This window comes from Betta splendens, chromosome 12 (assembly GCF_900634795.4).
Source record: "Betta splendens chromosome 12, fBetSpl5.4, whole genome shotgun sequence".
Classification (NCBI taxonomy): Eukaryota; Metazoa; Chordata; class Actinopteri; order Anabantiformes; family Osphronemidae; genus Betta; species Betta splendens.
Genome location: NC_040892.2, coordinates 11,684,550 through 11,710,143, shown reverse-complemented (window position 1 = coordinate 11,710,143; position 25,594 = coordinate 11,684,550). Strand labels below are relative to the sequence as shown.

At 46.4% G+C, this 25,594-nt stretch overlaps 3 protein-coding genes across 21 annotated transcripts; 1 reads left to right on the top strand and 2 right to left on the bottom strand.

The window, feature by feature from the left end:
* Positions 1–40: 40 nt before the first annotated feature.
* On the bottom strand, positions 41–14,290 carry pam (peptidylglycine alpha-amidating monooxygenase). Of its 3 annotated transcripts, XM_029169741.2 has the most exons (26): positions 14,149–14,290; positions 13,237–13,372; positions 11,696–11,822; positions 11,351–11,408; positions 11,175–11,262; positions 10,256–10,347; positions 10,073–10,156; positions 9,231–9,279; positions 9,035–9,102; positions 6,141–6,221; positions 5,989–6,065; positions 5,812–5,915; positions 5,412–5,605; positions 5,266–5,325; positions 4,539–4,814; positions 3,906–4,035; positions 3,677–3,793; positions 3,527–3,599; positions 3,051–3,261; positions 2,661–2,864; positions 2,397–2,512; positions 2,077–2,170; positions 1,898–1,948; positions 1,492–1,737; positions 1,295–1,354; positions 41–1,121 (listed from the first exon to the last, which is right to left on the bottom strand). In XM_029169741.2, the coding sequence occupies exons 1-26, from the start codon at positions 14,180–14,182 to the stop codon at positions 943–945; spliced, it is 3,009 nt and encodes a 1,002-aa protein (XP_029025574.2). In that variant the 5' UTR covers positions 14,183–14,290; the 3' UTR covers positions 41–942. The 3 variants fall into 3 exon arrangements, with proteins under 3 accessions (XP_029025574.2, XP_029025578.2, XP_029025575.1); XM_029169745.2 differs by lacking the exon at positions 4,539–4,814 and having other exon boundaries at positions 14,149–14,282; XM_029169742.3 differs by lacking the exons at positions 13,237–13,372; positions 14,149–14,290 and adding an exon at positions 12,780–12,945.
* On the top strand, positions 13,371–18,075 carry pomk (protein O-mannose kinase). 5 transcript variants are annotated; one of them, XM_041073135.2, is made up of 3 exons: positions 13,371–13,570; positions 16,027–16,305; positions 16,891–18,075. In XM_041073135.2, exons 1-3 carry the CDS (start codon positions 13,466–13,468, stop codon positions 17,650–17,652), a joined length of 1,146 nt encoding a protein of 381 aa, XP_040929069.1. In that variant the 5' UTR covers positions 13,371–13,465; the 3' UTR covers positions 17,653–18,075. The 5 variants fall into 5 exon arrangements, with proteins under 5 accessions (XP_040929069.1, XP_029025603.1, XP_029025601.1 ...); XM_029169770.3 differs by lacking the exon at positions 13,371–13,570 and adding an exon at positions 13,643–13,911; XM_029169768.3 differs by lacking the exon at positions 13,371–13,570 and adding an exon at positions 14,231–14,370.
* A 723-nt stretch (positions 18,076–18,798) lies between these two features.
* LOC114867237 (thyrotropin receptor-like) lies at positions 18,799–25,048 on the bottom strand. Of its 13 annotated transcripts, none has more exons than XM_029169754.3 (11): positions 24,592–25,043; positions 23,512–23,567; positions 22,146–22,272; positions 21,966–22,040; positions 21,812–21,886; positions 21,653–21,730; positions 21,227–21,295; positions 21,083–21,160; positions 20,557–20,745; positions 19,303–20,356; positions 18,799–19,225 (listed from the first exon to the last, which is right to left on the bottom strand). In XM_029169754.3, exons 7-11 carry the CDS (start codon positions 21,292–21,294, stop codon positions 18,998–19,000), a joined length of 1,617 nt encoding a protein of 538 aa, XP_029025587.1. In that variant the 5' UTR covers position 21,295; positions 21,653–21,730; positions 21,812–21,886; positions 21,966–22,040; positions 22,146–22,272; positions 23,512–23,567; positions 24,592–25,043; the 3' UTR covers positions 18,799–18,997. The 13 variants fall into 13 exon arrangements, with proteins under 13 accessions (XP_029025587.1, XP_029025585.1, XP_029025584.1 ...); XM_029169752.3 differs by having other exon boundaries at positions 21,808–21,886; positions 22,159–22,272; XM_029169751.3 differs by having other exon boundaries at positions 22,159–22,272.
* Between the last annotated feature and the right edge of the window lie 546 nt (positions 25,049–25,594).

The following is a 25,594-nucleotide window of genomic DNA, read 5'->3' as shown; positions in this document are numbered from 1 at the left end:
ATCAAGCACATCTCGCTTGTAAGAAACTGTACGACGCTGATGCTTTGCAGACACTTTATTACACAAAGTTAATGAAAATAGTCTTCTTGCAGAAAAACGCGTGTCACAATAAATACAAATAACCACGTGACAGCAAACTAAAATGCGAACCTATGGCATGCTGTTAACGATGACCAGGAGAAACCAGTAACGTGGCTCTATTTAAATGAGGTCGTTAACTTTTATGTGGTTCACTGGACTGAAGCGTGACTGTACAGGTCCAGGTTCAACCCATTCATTCTATTTCAAGGTTCAAACTGTGAGAGTCCTACAGGTCTCACACACATAAATATAAATATATAGTCATGATCATACTTCTATATTTCTGTTGACTTAGGACGAGCTCTACTAGCAGCAGCTGTTACTGTTGTAATGGCAGATACTGAAGACATGAAAAGGCACAAATGATGACATGGACTGTGCAGCGGACGGCTCCAGTGCTGTTATCACAACATCAGGACTGGTCCTGGTTAACTGAATGTGTCTCCAACTTAACATGACCAGTGAAAATAAATGCTGACCAATGACAGGAGGTTTATCCTGAGAGCTTTGTTTCTCAGTGAGTGTTTACAGCGTGAAAACAGAGCCCACATGTCCCACTCACACTGGTTGGATCAACTGAAATGACCATGGACTTGTTTTACCTCCGTGTGGTCCCGGCCCATTGCAGGGCTTTGGTAAGGCTCAGTCAGACACTAGAACTCTAAACGTGTCCTGTGGAACGTGATACTGAAAAACAATCCTGGGAATGGTGTCAATAAATGGAAGCGAATTAAATAAAGTCAAAAACTCTAAACGAAGCCAAAGGGCCAGTATGTATATACACTATACAAATCAAATATATCCACAGTATGATTGGCAGCTAACACAGCAGTAACACATGATGAAGGAGCGCGATGGCGTCTAGGAGGACGACTGTGGAGGCGGCAGAGCGGAGTACTCCTCGTTCTCCGAGTCACTGCTGTCCTCGTCGTTCCTCTCTTGGTCGCTCCCCTCCGTGCTCAGCTGGTCGAAGCCCTGGCGGCTGTAACCCTTGGTGGACGCGAAGAAGTTGCCCAGGTTCAGGCTGCCCACGGCTTTGCCTGTTCACAAAACGCAGCACCGGTCAGCAACAGTGCAGCATTGACACAGCAGCAGGGTCCAGTCCGAGGTTCTGGACATGAAGCTGTTTGTTGCTGCGTTACATTAAGAGGTAGCTCTAATGTTTACGGTTCTAGAGGCTGCTGTTACTGAAAATGTGGAGAACAGGACTCACCTCTGATCTTTCCCAGGAGGCCCCCCATGGAACTGGGCTCACCCTTCCCCTTATATCGGCCTGAAATGTTGACAACTTTCATCAAATCAAACAGCAGTACAAAAGTCCAATGTGATCAGGTCGCAGAAAAAGCTTTTGTACACAAACTGCACACAACTGTACACAAACCGGTTTCCAGGCCCGACCGTCACACATACCGTTCCTCCTCCAGCAGATGAGGAGTCCCACGGACACCACCAGCACCAGAGGAACCAGCAGCAGCGTGGTGATGATGGCCGGGACCACGCCAGCCTCCCCGTTGGCCTTCGCCGAGCTCTTCTCCTTCTCTTCTGCTGCTGCATGTGGCGGAGGCTGTTGATCTGCAATCTGCTTCTCAGGGGCGACCGCCGTCTTCGAGACGTTGTGCTCCGGCCTCATCTTAGACTGGACGAACAATTCCATTTCTGGGCAGAGAAAAGTGTCAATTCAGAGAACTCTTCTCACCCTGTGTCCAAACCTTCACATATCTAACACATTTGTCTCCTCCTGTGTTCTATGTACTCATCATCTGCTTTCCAAGTATGTGATGCAACGCTCAGTGTGTGACAGCTCAACAATGCTCACCTTTAAGTTCCTGCACTTCAATCCCAGCTTTCTTGACAGAGCGATGCAACTCTGGAACATGACATGATAAGGGAGCATCTGAGTCACAGTCATGAACTGGTTCCACATGCACCATGTGTTATTTCTGACTTCATTCATCAAACCCGGCTGATCCAGTGGTTAAATGCAGCTGAGCTTACTCTCGTTGGTGAACTTGAAGACAGAGCTGCTGCCCGCATCCCCGACAAACACACTGCCGTCACTGCTCTCAATGTCGTGAGGCATTTTGAACTCCTGCAAATCAGAAAACACAGATTAGGTAAAATATTGAACAGCGAAACAAGTTGTAACCGTCTCTAAACACTCTGGTCAGACAGTCAGACACACACGTCCATGTCTTCTAGGTTTTATTTCACATTATAGAAAAACTAAAACTGCATGTTAAGAGCCATTACTGTGGAAGACAACAGGAAGAGACTAACAACACACAACACAGACTAACAACAACCACTGTATTCACCTTTGTTTCTGGGCTGAAGGTGTCCAGGATGTCCTTTGTGGAATAATTGATAACAAAACCTCTGAGCGGCGCCGTGTGATACAAGGAGTTCCCATTAACGGCAAAGATCAGGCCATCTTTTACACACACACACACACACACACACACACACACACACACACACACACACACACACACACACACACACACACAGAACGGTTAAAGCCTTATATACACCCACAAAGCTGTGTGTGATTGCTGAACACCCTCAGACAGAATCGATACCTCCAGCAGGGCTGTAGCTGATGGCAAACACCTCCCCTCCAAACTCCTCCTTCTTTATCTCCTTGACAAACTCTCCGGTTTCTGCTATGAAGCACTGGATGCGTCCGTTCTCTCTGTCAGCCACACACACTTCCTGTTTGTCTGGGAGGAAGGCCAGACTGTGGGGGATCTGGAAAGGAACGCGCCTCCTCCTGTCTGACGAACCTTTGGTTAAACAGGAACAGGCTGTGAGCTCACGGTACCACAATACCGCTGTGTGTGTGTGTGTGTGTGTGTGTGTGTGTGTGTGTGTGTGTGTGTGTGTGTGTGTGTGTGTGTGTGTGTGTGCGTGTGTGTGTGTGCGTGCGTGTGTGTGTGTGTGCGTGTGTGTGTGCGTGTGTGCACTCTAACCTGCTCCCCACTCTGACAGGTATTTGCCGTCGGCAGAGAACTTGAGGATCCTGGCGTTGCAGTAGCCGTCAGACACAAAGACGTTCCCTGTGTGGGGGTCCACAGCCACGTCGGTGGGCTGGCAGAAGTGCTGCTTGTCACTTCCTGGTGTGAAAGCTTCTCCCAGCGTCAGCAGAACTCTGTCAGTGCCGTCACCGCTCAGCTTCATCACCTGGCGAGATGTGTAGTGGATTTCAGATTAGTGCCTAAAATTTGTTGCTTCTCCAGTCCTAAACATTGGACCTGTGGTCAGGGGTGTAAAACAATGACCTAACTACAATAACGATCCTGGGTTCTTTATAACTAAGTAAAGTATTACACGTATCTTTTAGTGAGTGAATGAATTGACCTTTTTACAAATCTGGAATATTTAGCACAGAACACAATACTATAAGTAATGAAAGCACGTGTCCAAAACACAACACACTGTGAACTACCTGATGAAGAGCCACATCAGTGACCCAGTAATTGTTCTTCTGGTCTATGGTGATTCCATGAGGCATATAAAACCTGCAGCGAGAGGAAGGCAGTGTTGAAGACAAGGTGAAGCATAATGAGAAAAAAGGACAAATGACTCTGTAACGTACATGTTCCTGCCAGAGGCCCTCAGGATGTTGCCTTTGGCCTCGTCTACCACCAATAAAGCAGACTGCTGGATGGGGCCGAGGGACCTCTCCTGGTATTCAGCCTGGCCGTTGAAGGAGCTGCACACAAACAAAGATGATCTATTCGGTGTCTGCCCGTAAATCCGTCTGTGTTCCCAGTCATTTCCCTTTGGTTACATGGAAACCAGCATCGTTCACAGTTAGGACTCACCCAGGCCCCCAGTAGCGGTCGCCTCTGTGGAAGATCACCAGGTTGGAGTCTGAGTCCAGGGCGAGCCCTGAAACCTGCCCCAGCCGGAGAGAACTGTGAGGCCACGCCGACACCTGCTCCAAATGGTAGTCTACACACACAGACACACACACTGTCAACGCTCAATCAGCTGGCATTGATTCTACCATCAACACACGGTACCTGGAGGACGCCAGAACACTGGGCGATTCTGGAAACAGATAAGCATGAGAGCGGGAAGCAACAAGGCACGAGGAGACAGGTAGAAAAGGCAGAAGACCTTCTAACCCACAGGTCATTGTGTTCAGGGACGGATCCACTAAATGTTCTGGACTACGTGTTAGACGGACCAAATCCACAAGTCGTGTGATGTAAGATTAGGAATGGTTGGAGCTGACAGAAAAGTTAGGATTGTGTTCCCTTCACTGAGCTTTAGGTTATTTGCAGACGTTGGTTCCTTTTCTCCCAATCTTCAATAAAGGGTTGACTCCTACTCATAAATGTCTTATGCTGCCTTTTTTCCCTTTTCATGCACACACTAGCGGGTGTTCAGCTCATGACAAACTTGGAGCACAGATGTCACCACCAATGATAAAAAGCAGCATCAGGACCCACCTTGTCCTTCAGTTAGCAGCTTGCTCCTCGGGGGCTTGGCCATAGCCTCAAGCTGATGGAATTTGTGGACTCTGTTTCTCACCAGAACCGGATCCTGGCTGGTTTGGAAGGCCAGCGTGGTGCTGGGAGCGCCCAGGTCTTTCTTTTGCATTAAGCTATCAATCTGAGCCACCAAATCCGCCTTGGCCTTGTGCATCCTAACGGGCTTATATACACGACTGTCAACTATGTCCTTACTCTGGCCTAGCAACTGGGACATTAGAGAATAGAGGTCACCTGCACAGACAGACAGACAGAGAAGGACAGGAAAGAGGGGAAGTAAAGAAAAGCACAACGAGGCCCAGTGTGCTCAACAAAGACGTAGACATCACTGGATCAGCCCTGGTGGATTCATAAGACCATGGACAGACTCTACAGACATGAAACTATTCCAAACAAGCTGAAAGAAAAGCCTGATGAGCGCGGACAGCATTGTTTAGTCAGATGAAACAGACACATGTTTACAGTACTGCATTCGGTGATGGTAGCTTTTCTCCTCTGCCTACCACAGCGCCCTCTGCTGGTCTCTATTGGCTAATGTTGCATTTTAAATACAGCCTCCAAATCAATAAAAACATCCCTCTGTCTTTCACACTTGTAGAATTAGAACAAGACTCATTGTGTTCAGGACTGAATAATTTACAGGTCTCTAATGTACAGAGTCATGTAGCACAATGGAGCCACTCACCCTGATTGAAAAGAGGCTCTGCTTCATTGGACTCCACTGGTAGTCTCATACCCTGGTGATCTTCAGACAGACACAAGCACTTAGTTAGAAAGGGATGTGTAGAGGTTCCCACAGGAGGAAGGGAAACACGTGTGGTGCGTTTGTACCTGCAGAGTGTCCCATGTGCATCATAGAGCTCATCTGCTCTGGGCTCACGCTGATGGGAAGGTTGGCCTCCGCTGGAATATGCTGAAACAACTCCTTGGAGCCCGTCTCCATGCAGCTCATGTAGGGCACTGCGTGTTTGCTGTCCATGTAGTACATTATATAGAAGTTGCACATCTCATCAGCGGAGGTACCACTGAAAGGCGTTAGAAGAGAAAGACACTGACAGTGATGTCACCCACGAGACAACTGTGCACATCTGCAAACATGCAGGGTTACAACATGCACGGTACAGTGAGCAATCATTTACAGCCACAACCAGTGATGTCCTGCTCAACCACCACAAATCCTCTAAAACCAGTCACGTGCCAACTTCTCTGAGCACCCACCCTCCTGACTCACCCGATGTATGTTTTGCTGGTCCTGCCTTCACCTGTGAACACACATCTGGCAGCAACAGTGTCGCCATTCTCCACCTTTACCTCGTTGTTGGTCGGATAAAAGGCCTGCGCAGAAAAATAATCAACCAACAGTCCAGTGGAACCTCTGAGTAATGAGGTCAATGGTACCATAACAAACCTGTGGCAGCTGAGGGGACTGTCGGCCAATCAGGGTCCACCTTCCATCCCTGATTCTGTAGCCATTCACCACTTTGCCTGCAACAGGAAGCATCATCCAGACCAACAGGGACACTGATGGACTCTACTGTATAGCATAGAATCAACACTCACCCAGGTGGTGTGTGTGGGTCCTGAAGGCGAAGGGATAGATGGGGTGCGATGAGTAATTACAGGCTATGTCTGCATTTGTAACTGAGGAACAAAAGAGAAAGGCGGTGAGTGATTCTACAACTCCTCCGTCAGTGTGTGGCCTAAGGCTGGGCACCTTCCCTCACACCACGGCAGTGCAGGGCCACCATGGCCAAAGAGCAGACTTTGACATTTATTTCCCTTGACTCGGCTCATTCTACACACACCAGAGAAGCCGATCTGTAACAGGACGGCGTTAAAAAGCCTTCAGAGAGCTCCCTCCTGTTCAGCGGACACTTTCTGCAGTGCTGTTCAGAAGCTTTTCTAGTCTTTGTGCTGCTGTAATATGTGAACCGGCCATTAATGGTCCTCTACAACTGGCCTGCAGCTCAGCTTGGAGGCTTCCATCACACTGCTGCAGAAGTGAGTGCAGAGGCTGATGCTGTGTTCATACATTTGAATAGAGACAGTTCAGAGGAGAGATTATAGACTCCATCAGGGACACACCAACACGCTGAGGCCACACCTCAGCATTCTGGATTATGGGATTTATACAAATATGTTCATTTAAGGGTATTGCAATAATGCATCAGGTGGTTTGGACTGAGCGTCTGCATCTGTAGTCAGGGTCTGGTTGTGGCTTTCCTGGTCTGGTGGTGAGTGTTGGACCCCGGTGTGAAGGGAGGTCAGGCTGTGCGGGGTCATAGCAGGCAGGTGGAGGCGGCTGCTGGGAGGCTTCAAACGACCTCAGGCTGCTGCTGTGATTGTTTGAGGTCGTCAATGGGGTGAATCCTCAGGCGGGTTCGGTTCCAGTAAGCGCTGCATCACTTTCTACTGATGACGTCTGAACAATATACTCAAACAGAAAGCTAAACTGCACAAACATATGGGCTCGCAGTAGTGCACACACCGGTGTGCTGCTCTTAGGTTACGTCTATTTCAGGAGCTGTGTAAAATAACCCAGTGTGACCCACTCTCATGCTTTATGTCTTTGTATTAAGAACCTGTGAGAGTAAACTGTGTAACGTAGGTGGTGGCAAGTGGTTTCACTGTGTTCAGTCACACTGTACCCTCCTCCACCTGTGTTGTCACCAGCCACCTCTAAAGCTGCTGATCTCGTCTCTCCACCCATTTCAGACCACGTCTGTTTATCGTCATGACTAAAAGTAATTAACACTGTTTGTTTAGGTGTATTTTTATTCTGCCCATGTTATAATCATATTGCTTTGTGGGTTGTGGCTCTTGATCACACCGTTTCCTCACCATATGCCAAATATTTTTATTATTATAATAAATATTAATATTATTATTATATTATTATTCCCAGGATGCTTTGCAGCATTACACCATTTTGATTGTATTTTACCCTGTGGTTTCCATACTTGCTCTCTTCTGTTCTTTGCTGTTGGAGCCAGGTTTTCTGTCTGGGAAGTTGTTTTGCTTCCAGGTCTCCCTCATTCTGAACCTGCCTGGTCCACATGGAGACAACTTCCAGCTCCCCCCATCATTGGTTTTAATGGACTTTGGTCTTCACCTTTTAGAAGCTTCTTCCTCACAAGGTAATCACCTCTTGACTCAGGTTCAGGTACAAACCTTTCTTGCCCAAATATAATCTTGTCTTATTTCATTCTCATTTTAGATCCCAAGTAATCCCACACCTCCGCACAGGTTTATCAGGAATTACAACTATTTCTCCAGTCCCGTTTATGTGTCTGTCACCATCAACACACAGTGCAGTTTTTAAAATGTATGTGAAGATCAGTGGAGCCTGCACAAAACAAGGTGTGATTCCTGCTTTAGTTTTTGCTTTATTCAATGCAGCCACTGATTTCAGCCTGATCTTCACCCATGATGGAGTCATGGCTCTGGATGTAAAACTTCTAAATCAGTTTGTTGTGGCCTAAATCAGACTATTCCGTTCATGGGTTAATGTTGTAATGTGTCAGGACATGTTGTGGCCTAATGTTTTCTAACTCTGGCCTGCGTGCTTTCAGCTGTCACTTGATGCATCATCAGAATAAATTACCCTGTTCAGCCTGGACCCCCCACAGAGAGACATGTAAATGCTTCTTTGAACCTTGTGTCTGTGTCTGTGCTGAATGACCACACTCCCTCTGTCACAAGTCTCTGCCCAAAAATCAACATATTTTGCATCACAACAAAGTTCACTTTGTTGTTCACTTTCAGATTAGTTGACATGAAACAACATGATTGTCGGGCTTTGGTTCCCTGCAGTCGTACACTCTGTTGTTGTAACGGTGTTGGATCCCAGGCAGGATGAGACACGCTCTTTACTTATTATTGACTTACTGTCAAAATCCTCAAAGAGCTGGAGACCAGACATGTTTGTCATGTCCCAGAGACCAAGACCAAGCCTCATGGTCGAGTACGTACACAACTCATTGTCCACTTTTTTCACTGGTCTGCCTCCTTTGCAGGTTGTCGTTTAAAGATCCAAGACAGAGAGCCTTCTGTGGCATCGGCTCAAGCATTGTTACGATGGTGACTCCGGGCGTGGAGTCGGAGCCAAATAATTAGGACTGGACCCAAAAAAGACACTCTCTAGCTCCGTGGTACTGTCCCGGCCAGACGATGGGCTTCATTCATACTGTACCACCAACATTCTGCCACAAGCATCTCCCTGCTTCGTGGTCCTTTCTCCATAACCACCACATGCAGCTGCTTGAACTTCCACCTTATTGTAGTCATTGAGTTTGTGTCCGAATGAGCCAAGGAGCTATGCTGTCAGTGGTCCTGGGTGAGTAATTCAAAGCCCACTAAGGACATACAGTAATAACCATCTGGAGGAGCATGTTTTAGGCATCTTAGCTTCCAAGTGGGCATCAGGAGGAACCAACTGGTTCCAACAAACTTACCTCTGTTTCCTGGAAGGATGACTGTGTCCACAGCCATGAGCAGGTAAATGCCGGCAATGAAAGGCTGCCTGAGGAGAGCAAAGAGAGGAGCACACTTTTGAGTAGCTTTTATTCGTGTCATTTCCTTCCTACAGATTCCTACTGTACCAAGCTACTGGTTCTATTGTGTAATGTGATGTGTTCAAGTGATGCTTACGGCTTGGATGTCATTCGCAAGGTAAGTCCTGAACAATCCCTGTGATGGTCTATCAGATAAAGAAAACCAGGTTAGAGTCCGTCAAAGGAATCCATCTAATAATACGTATATACTATAAATGGGTAAGAACAACGAATAAAAAGCATCCAAGGTGAAGTTCACAGCTGCTGGGTCTAATCTGCCTGTAGAAAGCTGTGATGTGGAGAATCTAATCAGTGTCCAACTCAATGTCGTCAAACATGACCAGCTTCCACCTGACTGACTGGAGCAGGAGTTTGACCAAAGTTCTGTGTGGGTCCAGTTATTAAACCTGCACGCCCGAGGCTCCCCAGCCTCATCAGAGTCTTTTCTATTGCTAAACTGTTCTCAACTCTTACCTGGTCCAGCATCCACCAGTGTTTAGTTAATGTGTTTTTACTTGTAAACACACCTGTTGGATCATATTACCAGTAGCTAGAGTCAGAATAAAGCATCCTGTTGTAATGTTTAATGCAACCTGAGAATCTACATCATCTCCAGGTAAGATGATGGTACCGCTAACCCTGACCATCGTTTTAGTTTCACTCACAGCTCTGGAGGTTTCTGCTGAGGTCCTGAGGCTACGGCTTAATGTGCTAATGTTAATGTGGTGAACAGATCTCACAGTAACTCAGAGTGACGGTGTCTCTCACCCCCTGCTGCTATTGTCATTATCCACGAGAGGCACAGATTATTGGTTTCAACAAAGCTTCAAGGCAAACATTTTTAACTTGAAGAACTGCTACAGTTCATTCAATTTAAATTTGCTGAATCTCACCATGGAAAACCAATTCAGCATGCCATTAGCTTGCATTTGGACTCACCACTGAAAACAGAGACGTCCCCATAATGGATCTGCAGCACAAAGTAGGAAATCCCTGAATTTCTTCCAACTTTAAAACCAACATCTAGGTTGACACAAAAGAAAGATGAAGGGCGTTAAAACATAGAAGTTGAGAAACAAGACACGAATTAACATTTCAAAAGAAAGAGGAAGACAGACATACCTTTGGGCAGCTTCGTCGGTGGGGCGTTCCGAGCCCAGGCGTACATGATGGAGGCTTCACCCTTACAGGTACCTTGGAAACCGCCACAGTCCCTGGTGACAGAAACCCCACTTTTAGTTGACATAGCTAACAACAGGTGGGGGTTGTACATTTAACTGATATGTGAAATTTGCTTCTATAAGACCAATTTTCAGCATTTACTAACTGGTCATTGTGTTTTTTATTCGTAGACGTGATCTCAGACTGACTGGTGGACAGTTTTTCATTACAATGTATTTAGGTTTTTAATCAACAGTATGTGGAAAGGACTGAATCTCCCAATCAAGCTGTGCTCCCTTAGAGAAGCTCACACTGCCCCCGCTCTAATCCAGACCAGGACGACCAGTCAGGGGTGTTAAGCTCATCTCCCACACAGAAGCAGCTCTGCTGTCTGAATCAGTTAAACTACACCGGAGGGACAGCATTTGGCTTCTGTGACACTACTCCTACAACATAAAGAAATGGTTTACAGTATGTACAATCATTGAGGAGACATGTAGAATCCACTTTACTGTAGCCAATAGTCTAAGCAGGTTCAGTCTCATCTATAGATCCGATGTGTTTTACTCAGGCGACTCCACCCAGCGTCTCTGGTGTAGGAGGAGCAGTAACTACAACTTATTAGTTCCTCTTAGACTGAACATAGGTGTCCTTCATCAGAGAGCCTCACACTGAGCCTGTTCAGGACTGAAAGCTAGTAAAGTGTTTCTTGTTGTGAATTGGCGCCATAGGAATAAAACGCAACTTAATTTAATTCACATACTGGAAGCAACTAAAGTGTTACTACTATAATATTATAAATTTCATTTCATTTGTTAGTTACTAGAAAATGTGAAGAGAGACCTACAACAGTTTACAGAGACCTGGACTGGGACATTACCAGTAGTTAAAGGAGGACGCAGGACTCCGGCAGCCGAACAGGATCATATGATGGACTGTGTCCATATTGGCATGAGGAATGAAGTCCACTGGAGAAAACACACGCACACTCCATCATTATGATGAAACGTAGTAAACAATGTATTAAATCCTGTCATTTCATTAGTTCTCACTCACCAATATATGCATCTTGACTCGTTGGCACAGGAAAAGCTGTGCACAGATAATTATCCGACTGAAAAACAGAAATGTGCACAAATAGATGAGAAACAGCCAAATCCCAAAATGTGCAAAAGCAAAGTATCAGGGAGCATTTACTTTACATGAGTATCATGACTTGGAGCAGGAAAAGCAAGTGCAATGACACAGAAGTCAAGTCAGTAGCCAAATACTATAAACAACAGGGTCATTCCCTTCATTTCACCCACTCATTGATGACAGGCGTAATTAAGTCCTGTGATGTTGGCTTGGTGCATCACAAGCCTCACAGTCAGAGAGCTTCACTTGGAGAATCCGACTCACTTTAACGGGGACGACCCCCGGCATCCGTATAACGACAGAGAGGTTTTCAGTGTCAGTTGAAACCTGCTGCTGCTGCTCGGTCCTGGACACACAGCCAGCGGCATCCAACTGTCCATTATCCTGAGAACTTAAAGACAGACACACAGAAAGGCATGCACGCTTAATTATCTGACAAAAACAAACCACAAAGTTGCAGAATTCTTTGTTTTCTAGTGTTTTTTTTTACAAACAAAGCTCAAAGATTTTTGTTTATTTAAAGAATACATTAATGAAGTCTCATTTATTCTGTATATTTAATGAAAACCAGACACATTTTAAAAGTTGTTCTGCTAAACAGAAATGACTACGTATATTTTCTTCTCAGGAAACACACCAACAAAGCAGAAGTACTGTGCATCCGGCCACTGTCTGTGGTGACGGGGGTCAAAGCTGCACAGGCTGATGATGCAGCTCTGGACACAAACGCTCCAGTTAACTCCAACCAAAGCATCAGCTCAACAAACGCACGACCAAAGCACACTTTCCTGACAGACCAAGGACCATCACACATGAACAATATGCATGAAACAAATATATATACGCACCAAAACCACAATAACAAAATGTTGCAGCATCACTCAGCCTTAAACAGGAAACTCACTCATTAACACATGTTAAAAAAACACACTATGTCATTAAAACATTGAGCAACAGCTGGTTTTCCTTCAGAGGGCGTCTGGTACACAGACAGCTCAGCCATCTTTACCAGGAACACGTGTGTTTGCCCATCGTCAACAAATCTTGTGAAAGATTAACTGCACAGTGCGACTCACATAACGTCCTCTAATACGTTTAATACACAACGAAGTTGAGTGAGATTAAAGGATTCCTCATCTGCCTGGAGCAACTTTGAGGCATCCGACATGCAAACACAATCCAGACATGGAGACACGTCTGCTTCAAAATATGGGTTGAGCCACAGATCAGACTGTGTGAATGAGCCCCAGGCTAAAGGCTTCACTAAAAACAGGCTTCAAAAAACCCAGTCCTACATGAAACACAAGACGCATGAAAAGCTGAAATCAAGACGTTGTTGTCACCTCACCGCAGAGTGAACAATTCAGACCAGAGACCAGAGTCCAGTTTGAACGACACGTTTGAACGGAACCATCTCAGCCCATCATCCTCAATTAATCGTCCTCGCCCCCAGAGAAAAGGGTTAAACTCCAAGCAGTTTAAAAATCAAAGCACAAACCGCTTCCTGAGACCGACAACCAGCCACATATCAAAGCACGCTATTAAATGTTCACTCAGGGATAAAGTTAAATGTTCAGATTGTTCCACCCTGAAGTGCTCATTTAAACTTTGAACCCTGGCAGTGCAACCTGTTTGAGTCTTTGTTCTGTGCCACTCCACCAACTGAAGGCCGGCAGCAGTAGCAGATAAAGGCACGCTCAAGGTAGCAATGAGCCCGATTAGAATTCAAAACAGAAGGAAGGTTTAAAAGTATCCAAAAAAACATTTTAAAAACAAGTCAATCCAAACTTGTTTATGTGCCTTACCTTCTGGAGCCATACGCAGGATTTGGCATTTGCAAGCTGTGGCTGTGACAGATGAACGCTAGCACCACGACCCAGGACACAAAGACTCCCATCAGGCCTGTGGTTCCCACTGCGGCGGTCGCTTCTGCTTCGTGGGCTGCGGATGTCAAAAACTGGATGTCACTGTCGTCTGTTAAGGAAAGGAGGTGCATAACCTGCGTGTTTCCACAGCCCGGTGGAGGAGTAGGTGATGAGGCAGCGCCGTGGGCCTCAGTCAGTCAGTGGAGGACGGATCTACTGTCCGTGTGTCTGGAGCAGAGGTGTTGATGGACCGAGACATGACAACAACCAGCAGGTTCTATGTGTTATGATGCTAGTAGACAGACAGCACTGAAGACGGGCTCAGGCAAAGTGCAGTCCTTTTCAGTAGCTGCTGAAGTATCAAAGGCCAGAAAGCTTTTAAAAGGGAAGCACACATAAGCAGGAAATGACCAGGATTCATTGATCTGAGGTTGCGGTGCCAAGTGGGATGGAGGATCATAAGATTGACATTATTATAAAAACTGTAGCAACAGGAAACCCTCCAAGAATGATGCTTCCTCATATGGCTGAACTGCAAGATTAACCAACAACATTATGATAACAATAACCTCGCTGTCTTTAACCAGTTGGATTTAAAAGTGATGTAGACACAAGGTAACATTCACACGCAGATGAATGAGTCCTGTAAACAGAGCGAGCCCAGGTACAACCTATCACTGACCCCCGTATGACGACGCATCAACCTTCACCGCTTCATGACGCTTTAATGACCGTCAGTTACTGATCGACAGCGTCAGAGACGACACATGGATAAAACGCGGTTATAAACCCGTCGTGCTGTTTGGTTAGCGAACAGTGTTTACAATAAACACAATTAGGCGACGGTTCAACCTGGAGGTTCGTGAAGCCTTGTTTGGTGACTCATCGCTGATCAGAGCGAGGTGGAGCCGACACGCAGCTGACATCACCGCAGCACCGAAACTATGGAAACAGGGCTCATCCCGCTCACGTCCCCCACGTACGGACCACAACCTGTCTGCACCGTGATATGGAGCCAGCAGGCGGTGAAGTTAGGAACGTGAAGCCTGCGTGGCTTCTAAAATCAAACACAACGTGCGTCCTTTTGTCCGATTCCCCTGGGTTTGCATGTGGTTTTGTTTTTTTATGAGGATCTGTAAGACGCATTGTTTACACCATAAGTCGCGTCACAGCTCGACGGCGCAGGAAGCGACGGAATTAGCCGCTTTAGCCGGAGGCTGCGGCAGCGCGATGCGTCGAAGCTACGATGAGACCCGACGCGAAGCTAACGAGGCTCGTTCGCCTGTCATTTAGCCGACGCGATGCTAACGAGGCGAGCTAGCGATGCGATGTGACAGCGTCAAGATGGCATCTGCGCTCCCACCTGCGTCTGTTACACAGGACGACACTGTCCTTTCTGTCAACATTCTGCCAGCTAAATAAACGTGGAAACATGTTTGTAGATACGGTACCTGTTCCACCGGACGTCTTTAGTCGCCTCTCCCGAGACGGCTACGGTCCCCAAGTAACGTCCACGAGCCTCCTTACCACAATAAAAGTCAGGCTTCTTAGAGACCGCCTCCCAGCTGATCCACGCCTACGCCGCGATGTTTTGTGCGGCCGCTGTGCCTTTGTGCCTACGTTTGATAGGATTCATGAAGTCTACAAGCTATTTTACATAGATAACTTTAAGGTTAAAATCACACTTTGTTGGACACATTCCGTAGATATGGTGCTTTTACTGTGTAAATAATGCAGGAAGTGGTTGATTCTTCATCCGACGACATGGTTTTTGGGACAGAATCCGAATCTGAAGCCGTCTAAACGCGCAGAACCGTGACATGTGAGCCTTGTTGCAGTTGGTACGTTAGTAAATGTCGCTTTTCCTGTGTCGTTGCTTTACATTAGCTCGACGCTAATCTGCTATAGTAACTTAATATAACGGTATAGTTTCTAGTAAGTCATGACCATTTTCCTCATTTCCAAGTGCAGTAGTTTGAGTGTGTTCGGGCTTTGCACTGGGCGTGTGTCTGTGGACGTCCACTGCTTGTGGACCCGTCCTTGTTTGCTCTTTCGATCGGTTCTGCTCTTTCAAACATCCAGGCTCGTCCCGTTTACCGAGCCAGGGTGAGAAGCAGCAGGTGTAGGTAGTTGTGATCACAGAGTTAAGTTAGACACAGGGGTACAAATATTAAGACCGTCCACAGTGTGCAGGTCCTCCATTTAATCTGTCCACCCACTGAGAAGAGATGTCCACGCACGTCCTGCAGCACCCCCGCTCCCTGGCCAAGGCACTGCACCCTAATCAGCTCAGTCCCTATGAAGAGGAGGGTGATGATGCTGCTGGCACCTGCTTTAATGTCCCACCGTAGCTGCTCCAGTAGAACTGATCTTTGCATGTTAGCTGGACCTGGCAAACTTCAAAGCCTTAATAGCCGTAGTTACTTAATTCAGGTTTTATATATTCTGCTGTCATGCAGTTACCTGATGTTGGTGTTGGTTTTAAATATATCCCCTGAACAATGTCTGATCATTGCCTTAGCTACTTAATTGCTCTGTCTTCTTCTCCTTGTTTGAAATGATAAAAAATAACCAGTGACCGTTATCAATAAGTGATCTTATAATAAATGACTCCTTTATACAAAGTGAACATTAAACGTAAATCATCAGACATAACTTTCTTCTGATAGTCTAGTTTTGCTGTCATAGCCCGTCTACCGTGCTTTCGCCTCACGCCTGTTTCTCTTTCAGATGAAGAACGTCATGGGCCGGAGCAGCCGCACCACGTCCCACAGCGCTGCAGTGGTGGTGCTGTGCCTTTCTGTGTTGCTCCTTGCCAATGTCGTGATCTATCTGTACGTGGACTCCCTGTATCAGACTAATGAGCCTTTTGCGGCCTCTCATACAGGCTGTCCGCCACAACACTTTAGGATGATCACCATGAAAAACTGTACCCCCTGGCTCCAGTGTTCACAGGTGAACTCAGAGGTCCGCAGGCTGAAGCTGATCGGCCAGGGAGTCGTTAAGAAGGTAAAGAGTGATTGTTTGTGTGTGGATGGATGGATTTAAAGGAAATGTAACCTCATTCTATTGCAGGATTGAGCAGGTATCCATCAAATATACTCCAAAGGGATTATCACAGTGAACCACTGCTGATAATGCATCTATGCCTTTATTTAGATATTCGATTATAAAAAGCATGTTCTATTTGATCTGCCTTCACTAAAAGAAGGGTTCAAAGTGAATCCAAAGTCTAAAAGTCTAGTCTTCAGCAGTGAAATGTGCAAAAAGCTGAAGGCATCTGAATTTTTTACAAGGCATATCCTCAATGTTAGCTTGAGTTGTGGGCTTGTAATTAGGTTGACATGTTTAATTAATTCCTTTGACTCTATGTTAAGGAAGCCAGCATAGACACACATTACATATGTAACATTCACTCCTTTAACGTTTTGATTCTGTTTGTGTTGGTGGAATAATTCTGGTTTTGAACCTGCCAGTCACAGATGTTACATCACATGTAGCTTATTGATGGAGTATTTTAAATGATTCTCTTCTCATCCACATGTCTTTATGATGCACAGCGGTTTATTCAGGTGCCTTTTTTTCCTCTCCCAGGTGTATCTGGCTGAATGGAGAGGTCAGAAGGTGGCCGTGTCCATGCTCTCCTCTCCGGTGTACCTGGAGGACTTTCTCCATGGACTGTCCATGTTGCAGGCCTTGCAGGCCCCCCATGTGGTTCAGCTGGTTGGCTTTTGCCTTGAAGACCATCTCCTGGTTACAGAGCACCACCCGCTCGGCTCGCTGCTCAACTTGGAAGGCGTTCTTGCAAAAGAGCAGCATCAGAAACACGACACATGGCAGGTGCGACTGAGGCTGGCTATCGACTACGTTTCCATCCTCCACTACCTCCACAACAGCCCAGCTGGGCGGCGAGTTATGTGCGACTCCAACAGCCTGGAGAAAACTTTGTCCCAGTTTCTGCTGACGAGTGACTTCCACCTGGTAGTGAATGATCTGGATGCGCTGCCTGAAGTGGACGTAGCGAGAGGCCTGGTGGTGAAATGTGGCCACCGGGAACTCACTGGAGACTTTGTGGCCCCAGAGCAGCTGTGGCCTTTCAAGGAAAGGTTTGTAGACGACCTCATGCCTGGGTATGATGAGAAGACGGACGTGTGGAAGATCCCCGATGTGACATGGTTTTTGATGGGAAGGGTGGCTGGAGGAGATTTAGTTCACTTCCATCTCTTTGAGATCCACAAACAGTGTAAGAAGCCAGAGCCAGAGCTGCGGCCTTCAGCTCAGGACGTGTTAAAGGTGTACAGATCTGTTTACAGCAGCATGGTGCGAGACAGCGCTGGCTTTAGAGACATGCTGTAGAATCCAGCACTATGAACGATCAATAGAGTCAATTTCACTGTAGGTTGAGAAGGATTTCTGTTACCTGCTGTTTTCTACTGTTCATCCTGCTCATGAAGCATGATTTTCCCATCATAATAGCTGCAGACAGCAGAGGTCGCCTCACTACAGTGTGACGTGTGCACACCTTTTGTTCTGCTGGTGTCTATTCTGTCCTGTATTGCTCATTGTGACATTTGCATTGATTGAATTTGAATGTAATTGGACCATGAATGATGCCGTTGATATGGAAATAAATAGGGAAGCGACGCCTGCTACAAAGGTTAATGTTTTAGTTTTTTATGTTTAGTTTAATTCAATTTCATCAGGGCTGTAATTCCCACACAAGTTCTTAGTGTGGTTCTAGAGGAACCCTTGCACTATAGTAAAATGTGCTACTTATGACTGAGATGCTTCATTACAGGCTCTTCACACAACAAGCTGTGTAAACATAGCAGTGCACCACAAAAAAAGAGTAGTCAAGAAGCAGCCGAGCACATTTGATTGTCACAGATGCAGCTTTAGAGTAAAACGCAGAACAAAAACAAAGCACATGGTGTTTAAACACATCCCAGGTTAAACTAACAGGTCTTAGGTTTAACTAAGGACAATAATACAAACACCTAAGGCTCAGACTGTAGACTGTAGAATAAAGGTCAATACTCAAATAGCAGGCCTCCTCATCAAGGTCAAATGATTTTTACACATCAGGATCAGCGGGTTTCTAGGCTTGAACTCAGCCCGGTGTCCTCAGCATCTACAGTAAATAACTGACATCAGGTAAGCTTTGTGGTTTGAGAACTGACAGTTCAATTCTAAATGTCCAGATTTTATTTCTTTTAGTGTGGAACTAAAATCAGAACCAAAAAAGTAGTAAAAACTTTACATCCTCATATAGGTCCCAGTTTACAAAGGGCACAACTCTAAGTCACTCTAATACAATTCAGAGAAATTATATCGAGCCAGAACTAGTTATATGAAGACCGCAGTGAAGCTCACGTCAGCATCTCTGAGGCACATGGACCTCGAACCTTTACCTGTCCCCCAGCGTCCAGAGGAAACATGTTCTGTGCTGATTAGATTAGCTTTAGGACCACTTTAGCTCTAAAGGCTACTCACATGTCGAAGTTGTGTCCAGCTTTTCTTTATTGATAAATTCACAAATACATTTGTGACAGTTGTTAGGTCCAGAACGGTCACAGCGTCACATACTGAGACCTGACTAGTCGCCATTCAAACAGAGCAACTGAATGAGTCAGTGCTTTTCAGCTCATCCTACGTCAGATATTTGTCTGTGTATTATAATAAAAGAATCCTCTACAGCACCTTATCTGAGGCACCTGCTCAGCGTCTTACTGGACAGTACAGACATGGTCACGCTGCACATGTGGGGGGTCGTACTGACGTGCTGGCTTCGGTAAAGCTGAGCCTGCCGCTGGCACAGCCCCATGCGGCTCAGCAACATCAGGACGTCCAGATGAAACGCCTTCGTCAGGAAGGCGTAGAAGAAGGGGTGCGCACAAGAGTTGAGAGGATAGAAAAGTACCAGTAGCACCTGGACAAACGGCATCCAATCAGACAAATCAACAGCATGATAAACATTAAAGGGTAACGTTGGACAGGAAGTCTCACCTTGGAGTCTGTGATCGTCATCAGCGGCTGGTGAAGAGCTGCAGACAGGCCATAGAAGCAAATGGGAGCCAGGCACAGGAAGTTGGTGAAGATGAGAACGGCGATGCGCTTGGCCATGCTGGTGTCACAGCTGCTGGACTGGTGCCGGGGGTTGTGCACCATGCAGTAGATGTGGAGGTAGCACAAACACACCACCATGAAGGCCACCACATTAACCATCAGAATGAAGACCACGTAGGCCCGGGAGGCGGACGTGTCGGTGTCCATGGGCAGGCAGATGCTCACTTTCTGGTAGCTGCTCACACCGACCAGGGGCAGCAGGGCCAGAAGCCAACACAGCAGCCAGCCGGCGAGCATCAGCGCGGCCGCGTGGCGCAGCCTCATCTTCCTGTCAGGTCTCATCGCGCAGAGGATGGCGTGCCAACGCTGGAGGCTGATCAAGGTCAGCGTATACACGGAGAGCTCGCTGGCGAACACCGACAACAGCCCTGCTAGATTACAGCCGCTTCCTGTCTGCCAGGCAATGGCATAGTGGGAATACTGGGAGCGCGTGTACAGGTCAACAGACGCAATGAGCAGCAGGTACGTCCCCATACAGAAGTCTGCAAACGCCAGGTGACCCATGAGGAAGCGAGTAACGGACAGCCTCTGCTGGCTGGTCAGCAGGACCAGCAGGACCAGCAGGTTGGCCGAAACGGCAAACAGGCCGACGACCCAGACCAGGACCCTCAGGAAGCCCCGACTCATCACATCCTCACAGGGGTTCAGAGCGTCAGGCAGCGGGCTGCAGGAGGGTCCGCGGCCCCGAGCCTGCAGGTCGTCACACAGCGCAAGGTCAAAGCCTTCGGTGAAAGGCTCCACGGGCGACAGTCCGTCAGACGGGTCAGGGAGACACCAGGGCTCGTTGCAGTGGCCACTGTGAGCTGCAGCGAGACGCAAGGCCTCCGCCGGGTGTGGGTTCGCTTCCTCACGTGTGACCCCCTGAGCTGTGAGCGAGTCCTGAAGAGTCTCTGACGCCGTCCAGGTGGAGTTGCAGATGAGTGGTTCAGAGGGTCTAGTCACAGGACAGGTTAATATCACACTGTGTGTTATGAAGGAAAGATGCAGGGACACAATGCACAATGTGACGCAAGATCATTAACACATTCAATGCAGATACAGAAGTATTCATGTGGGAGAAGCTGCAGTCAGGAGTCGCGAGCAGTGGCCCAAGAAAAGACTGTGGGAACAACAACATTCTGTTGTCTTCTGTACCCTTTCCATCTTCTCAGCCTTTTTAAGCTGCAGCAGTGGCTCGGGAAGGTCAGCTCAGCACTCTGTAAGTGGAGGAAGGCTGTGAAGGGGGGCAGTGCTTTGAGGGCCCAAGCGTTCTGGGCTCTGAGCCTTTCAATGTGCTCCATCCCCATTGAAGGCAAAGTGCTCACTCTGGTTTCTGAAAGGTCTCTGAGATGAATTCATGTGGACACAAAGACATTCCTGTTAGCATTTACATTCATCACGTTCAAAACCAAAAACCTTTAGATTGGGTGGAAACAGTTCACATGTTTGAAATAAGTAAGTAAATGCTGGGAAACGCTGGACAACAACAACAGTTACTCATTACTTGAATAAATCCAATAATCAGACAAACATCATGGTTTGCTGCTGTTCCAGTCGTTTCATACACTAAGTCAGATCACGTCTCATGGATGCTGGACTCTCTCCTTCAGCCTATTATCAACACACAGTAACAGCATACTGTGAGTTCACCAATATGCTGCCAGATGGGTCAGTCACTCACATGTGAGTTGGGCCACGGACCACACCGTAAAACGCCAAATCATGTATGAACTCCAACTCCACGTTCCTGTGAAGGAACCTGCACAGAGGACAAGGTAACTACACAAAACAACGCACCAGTGACTCCAGCTGCTGTTCTACCTACACCTCCTCCAGCTGGCTCCCGTTGAAGGCGTGGCTCTGAATCTCCTTCACGCCGTTGCTGTTCAGCATGCTGAGGAGAAATGTAGAATTAACAATATAGAATTAATGCTATGCGGCGAATTATATCATTAATACCATTACTGACATCAAATATTGTCAATTGAATTGACATAAGATTGTTCAATTCACTTCCTCTCCGTGCTTGTTTGTAGAAAAAGTCTAAAATAGAGAATCATCTTAATATAGTGACTATTTCTAGTGTCTGGCTGCAGGGTCTAAAGCTAATAATGACGACGAGGACCTGGCACTAAGGTCCTTGTCCTGTTCCCCCCAACAAGAGGACCAACACCAAGCACCCGAGCACAGTCGTCTCAGACTGCAGCCAAAGCCTTACACCTTCTCGGGGTTAATGTGATCCTGTACTTACACAGTCAAAGCACCGTCAGAGATCCCAGTGAAGGAATTAGCAGGTATGACCCGAATGAAGGGATTTTCCACGATCTCCCTGTAAAAAGTCAACAGTCAACATTTATATATTTTAGCCTAACAATACAATTGCATGGATATTAAGTTTGCATGTACCTACAGAATAAAGTCCTCCTGCCTGCTCTGAATGTAATATAGCTCAGGAAAGGTGCGGAGGCCTGTGTTGATGATGCCTCTGGGTATAAAAGAATGAGTCAATAAAAACAATAAAAAATTTAAAGTCAATCAGAAAATTTACAGATCGTTGGACTTACAAGTACTTTAAATTAGGTAACTCCTTAAATGCCTCAGGATCAATGTGAGACAGAGCTTTGAGGCCATTCAGCTGACTATTGGACACACACACACACGTCATGGAAGAATTAGTATTTTTGAGCTACTGTATGATGTCTTTTGTTTTTTTATTCACAGTTTGGTGGCTAAATGTAACATACAACACAAACTGACATGAAGTACAATCAACTGGTCCGTGCAAAGGTTATGTACATGTGAGTGAGCCTGGGCAGGTGGTGGAAAGAGTGCCTCTCAAGATATTGCAAAGTGTCATCATCACAGATGGATCTGGAAAACAAAAAACAATTATCTTTTGCAGGTTCCACTTTTAAAACACCCTTGCTGAGGTGATGCTCCTGAAAGTTTAAACTATTCCATGGAGCAATGGTGAATCAAAACATAACCAAAGTCCAACCTCTGACCTGCTCTGGATTCCTGAGGCCTGCGTACAGTATATACAGCGCTAATGCTAGTCACATTAGCTGCTAATGGCTACAGTAGCTCCACAACAAGACCACTATAAAACAGCTTTATATACATTTATAACTACTCACCCAGAAAAACAATGGACCAAAAGTCACAGGAGCAACAGTAGAATAATAAAACAGGAACTACTTCAGAACTAGCAACGCTGCTAATGAAGAGACAAACTGACCCAGTGATAGATTACCAGCTCACCAACAACCACAATCAACAAACTAGATTTACAAAATGAACAAATTGCAAAAAAATAAGACAACAGACTTCATGAGACAGACCTGTCTTCATAGTCACAGTAATAGATATAAACATAACAATAGCGGCCACAGAGCTTTCACCTACTGCCGTACAACAGCACAGAGTGACATGTTGTAAGAATCAGACTTTACCGAACCGTCTCAGACAGAATTCTGAGGAACAGCAGAAAGCTTGGTCTCCACGAGCCACCTGAAGGAAAGACACGGTGAGAACCCAACGCTCAGGCTGACGGCTGCACACTCGGCTCACTTACACCTCCTGAGTGCTGGGGTGCAGGGCAGGCACGGCGTCGATCCCAGAACACCACACACTCTGGGTCATCCAGTCACACTGGCAAAGACGAGGACAGTGATCCAGGGGCACAGTCACTTCCACAAACATGACAGCGACAAGCAGCTTGAGAGCAGCCTCCATCGTAGGAGCAGTGATGTGGTGGAGCTCTGAGGGTGCACTGAAGGATGCTGGGGGGGGGGGGGGGGGGGGGGGCTTCCTGACCCATGGATTACAAAATAAGAGTGGCAGAGACCAGACGCTGCTCATGATGGGTTAGTGGCAAGAGACAAATGCCATTCAAACCATTATCACCAAAAATATAGATTCTTTGAACTATTACAATCAGACAATACCCAGAAGAAAGTGTCTGATCCTCTGGTTGAGTCCTAACCTTCTGCAGACTGAAGTATAAAAGCTGTCATTCATCATCATGTCAGGCTCTTCATCCATTCATTGTTATTGCTGGTAAGTAAGTAATAAACAGTAATATATCATATTCACTTCTTATACAGTCACCTTCAATCTGTGATTTGAAGCTCGGTTCTCGCCCAGCATCTTCTGATCCTCTGGAGCTGGAGGCAGGCGACACAGTGCAAGACAAATATAAACAGAGAAATGAATACTTAAACAACTGAAGGTCACTGTGAAGCAGGAAAAAACTCTAACCAGAGGTATAAACTAAGACAAGGGCTAAACAGAGAGACATAAACTAGGACAGGACATGACATAGTACAGTACACAAACCAACCTGATCAAGACACGAGACAGGGGTAACGCGCACACAATGACATAGCTCATGAAAACAAACTGAGAAAGAACACATGAGGAGGGCAAACTTAAATACTAACAGAGCAAGTGTGAGCAAGTCACAATTGCCAGACAGGAACAAGAAAACAAAACAGGAAGTCACATGTCAACACGCCTCCAGCAGGTCGGAGGAACGAAATACAACAGAAGGAGCATTAAAATGCACCGACTCAACCTTCTGATCAGGTAAAGTTCAACACATTCAGTTTTAACAAGGAAACACACTAGAAGCGTCCGTAGAGAAAGTGAAAATCTACTGCAAAAACTCCTGCTTGATCCACCTTGGGATTTCATATTTCTACATTATAGCATTGGATTCGGGAAATAATAAGTATCTGGACTTCCACAGTACACGGCTCACTGAGTCCTAACTGCCAGATCTTTCTGTGTCTGTTTCTCAGTACCTGCACACTGTGCTGTTTACTGAGCGCCCCCTACAGGTCGACATCATCTAACACTGGCTGTGTGCTGGCAGACGTGACCAAACCACAAAATCCCCCCTTAAAAACTCACCCAACGTCCAAAATGATGAGTGATGCTTTAACAACATTACATATAATATTGGTACACGTGGTTCCTCCTGCACGTACATATCCATACAGCTGGAAATAAAGATCAGAAACTGCCTGCAAAGCCACTGGTCTGTGATGTTTGTGGAGCTGAAGACACAACTCATTAAATAATTTCACCTTCGTCACGTAACAAACTGCACATTTTAGCTTTAGTGTTTGGAGACTAAAACCACTTGGTCTAAACTGCTTGTTTCACAGCGAGAATTGTTTCACATACCATAACATATCCATCTATATGTCCTAATATTATAAAACACTGTCCAGTCAGCACGTTTTGCTCATTCTCAGCGGGCGGACGGTCGACTTCAGCGTCTTCGCTGCCTCAACGTCGACCGAGACTGCGAAAGTTTGTAAGATGGCGTCAAATACAGAACCACACAGTTCACGGTCGACTCGCAGTGCAACTAACTGTTAACGGCTAACGTGGCTAGCGCTAGCTTGTATGCTAGCATAGCTCATAACTCCGGGCAGACTATTTTAGAGCGTCCACGTCTTAGTTTCTGTAGTACAGGACAGTGGCCAACAATGCTAATACTTAAGTCTTTGTGAACAACACACAGCTCATCATCATCCTTCTACTACTGTCACTTGTTCAGGTGGTGATAGTCTGTGGAGGAACCATGAAGAATGAGTCACGTGATGTGAGTCCACACAGACACACACAAGGTAAAGGTTCATGAAATGCTGTTTGATGTGAGACTCCCTGCAGTTCAGTCTCAGCAGCTCTGAACAACATAAATCTCTGCCTCCCTCACTGGACAAGGTGTTGGGTACCAGAAGTCTGCTGGGATCAGACTGGTTGTACTGGGCAGCTCCTAGTGTGAATATGTTGTCTACACTCATCAAGGCATTCTTCAAGAGGAGCCCCTGAGACTCTACAGAATCACAGACTCAGCTACTGGCTGGATGGGGGTTTGACCCAGTTAATTGAGATTTGGACCAATGCATGGATGGATATGTACAAATAGGTTGATAGGGAGGAGAACAATATCAAGAAAAGGGCAAGGAGACAGCCTGTCTCATCACGGGGCAGTGATGGAGGTAGAGGAGCATGAAGCAGCATCCTGTCTCTTCGGCCTTGATGACCTACAGTTCAACAGGTTCCTGGAGGATGTTCGTCCCGCGTCTGACATGGGCCTGTGTCACGTAGACAGACTGACGCTTCCCTCCCATCAGAACAGGAAACTGCAGAGCTACTACTGCAGCGTGTGGTTCCGCTC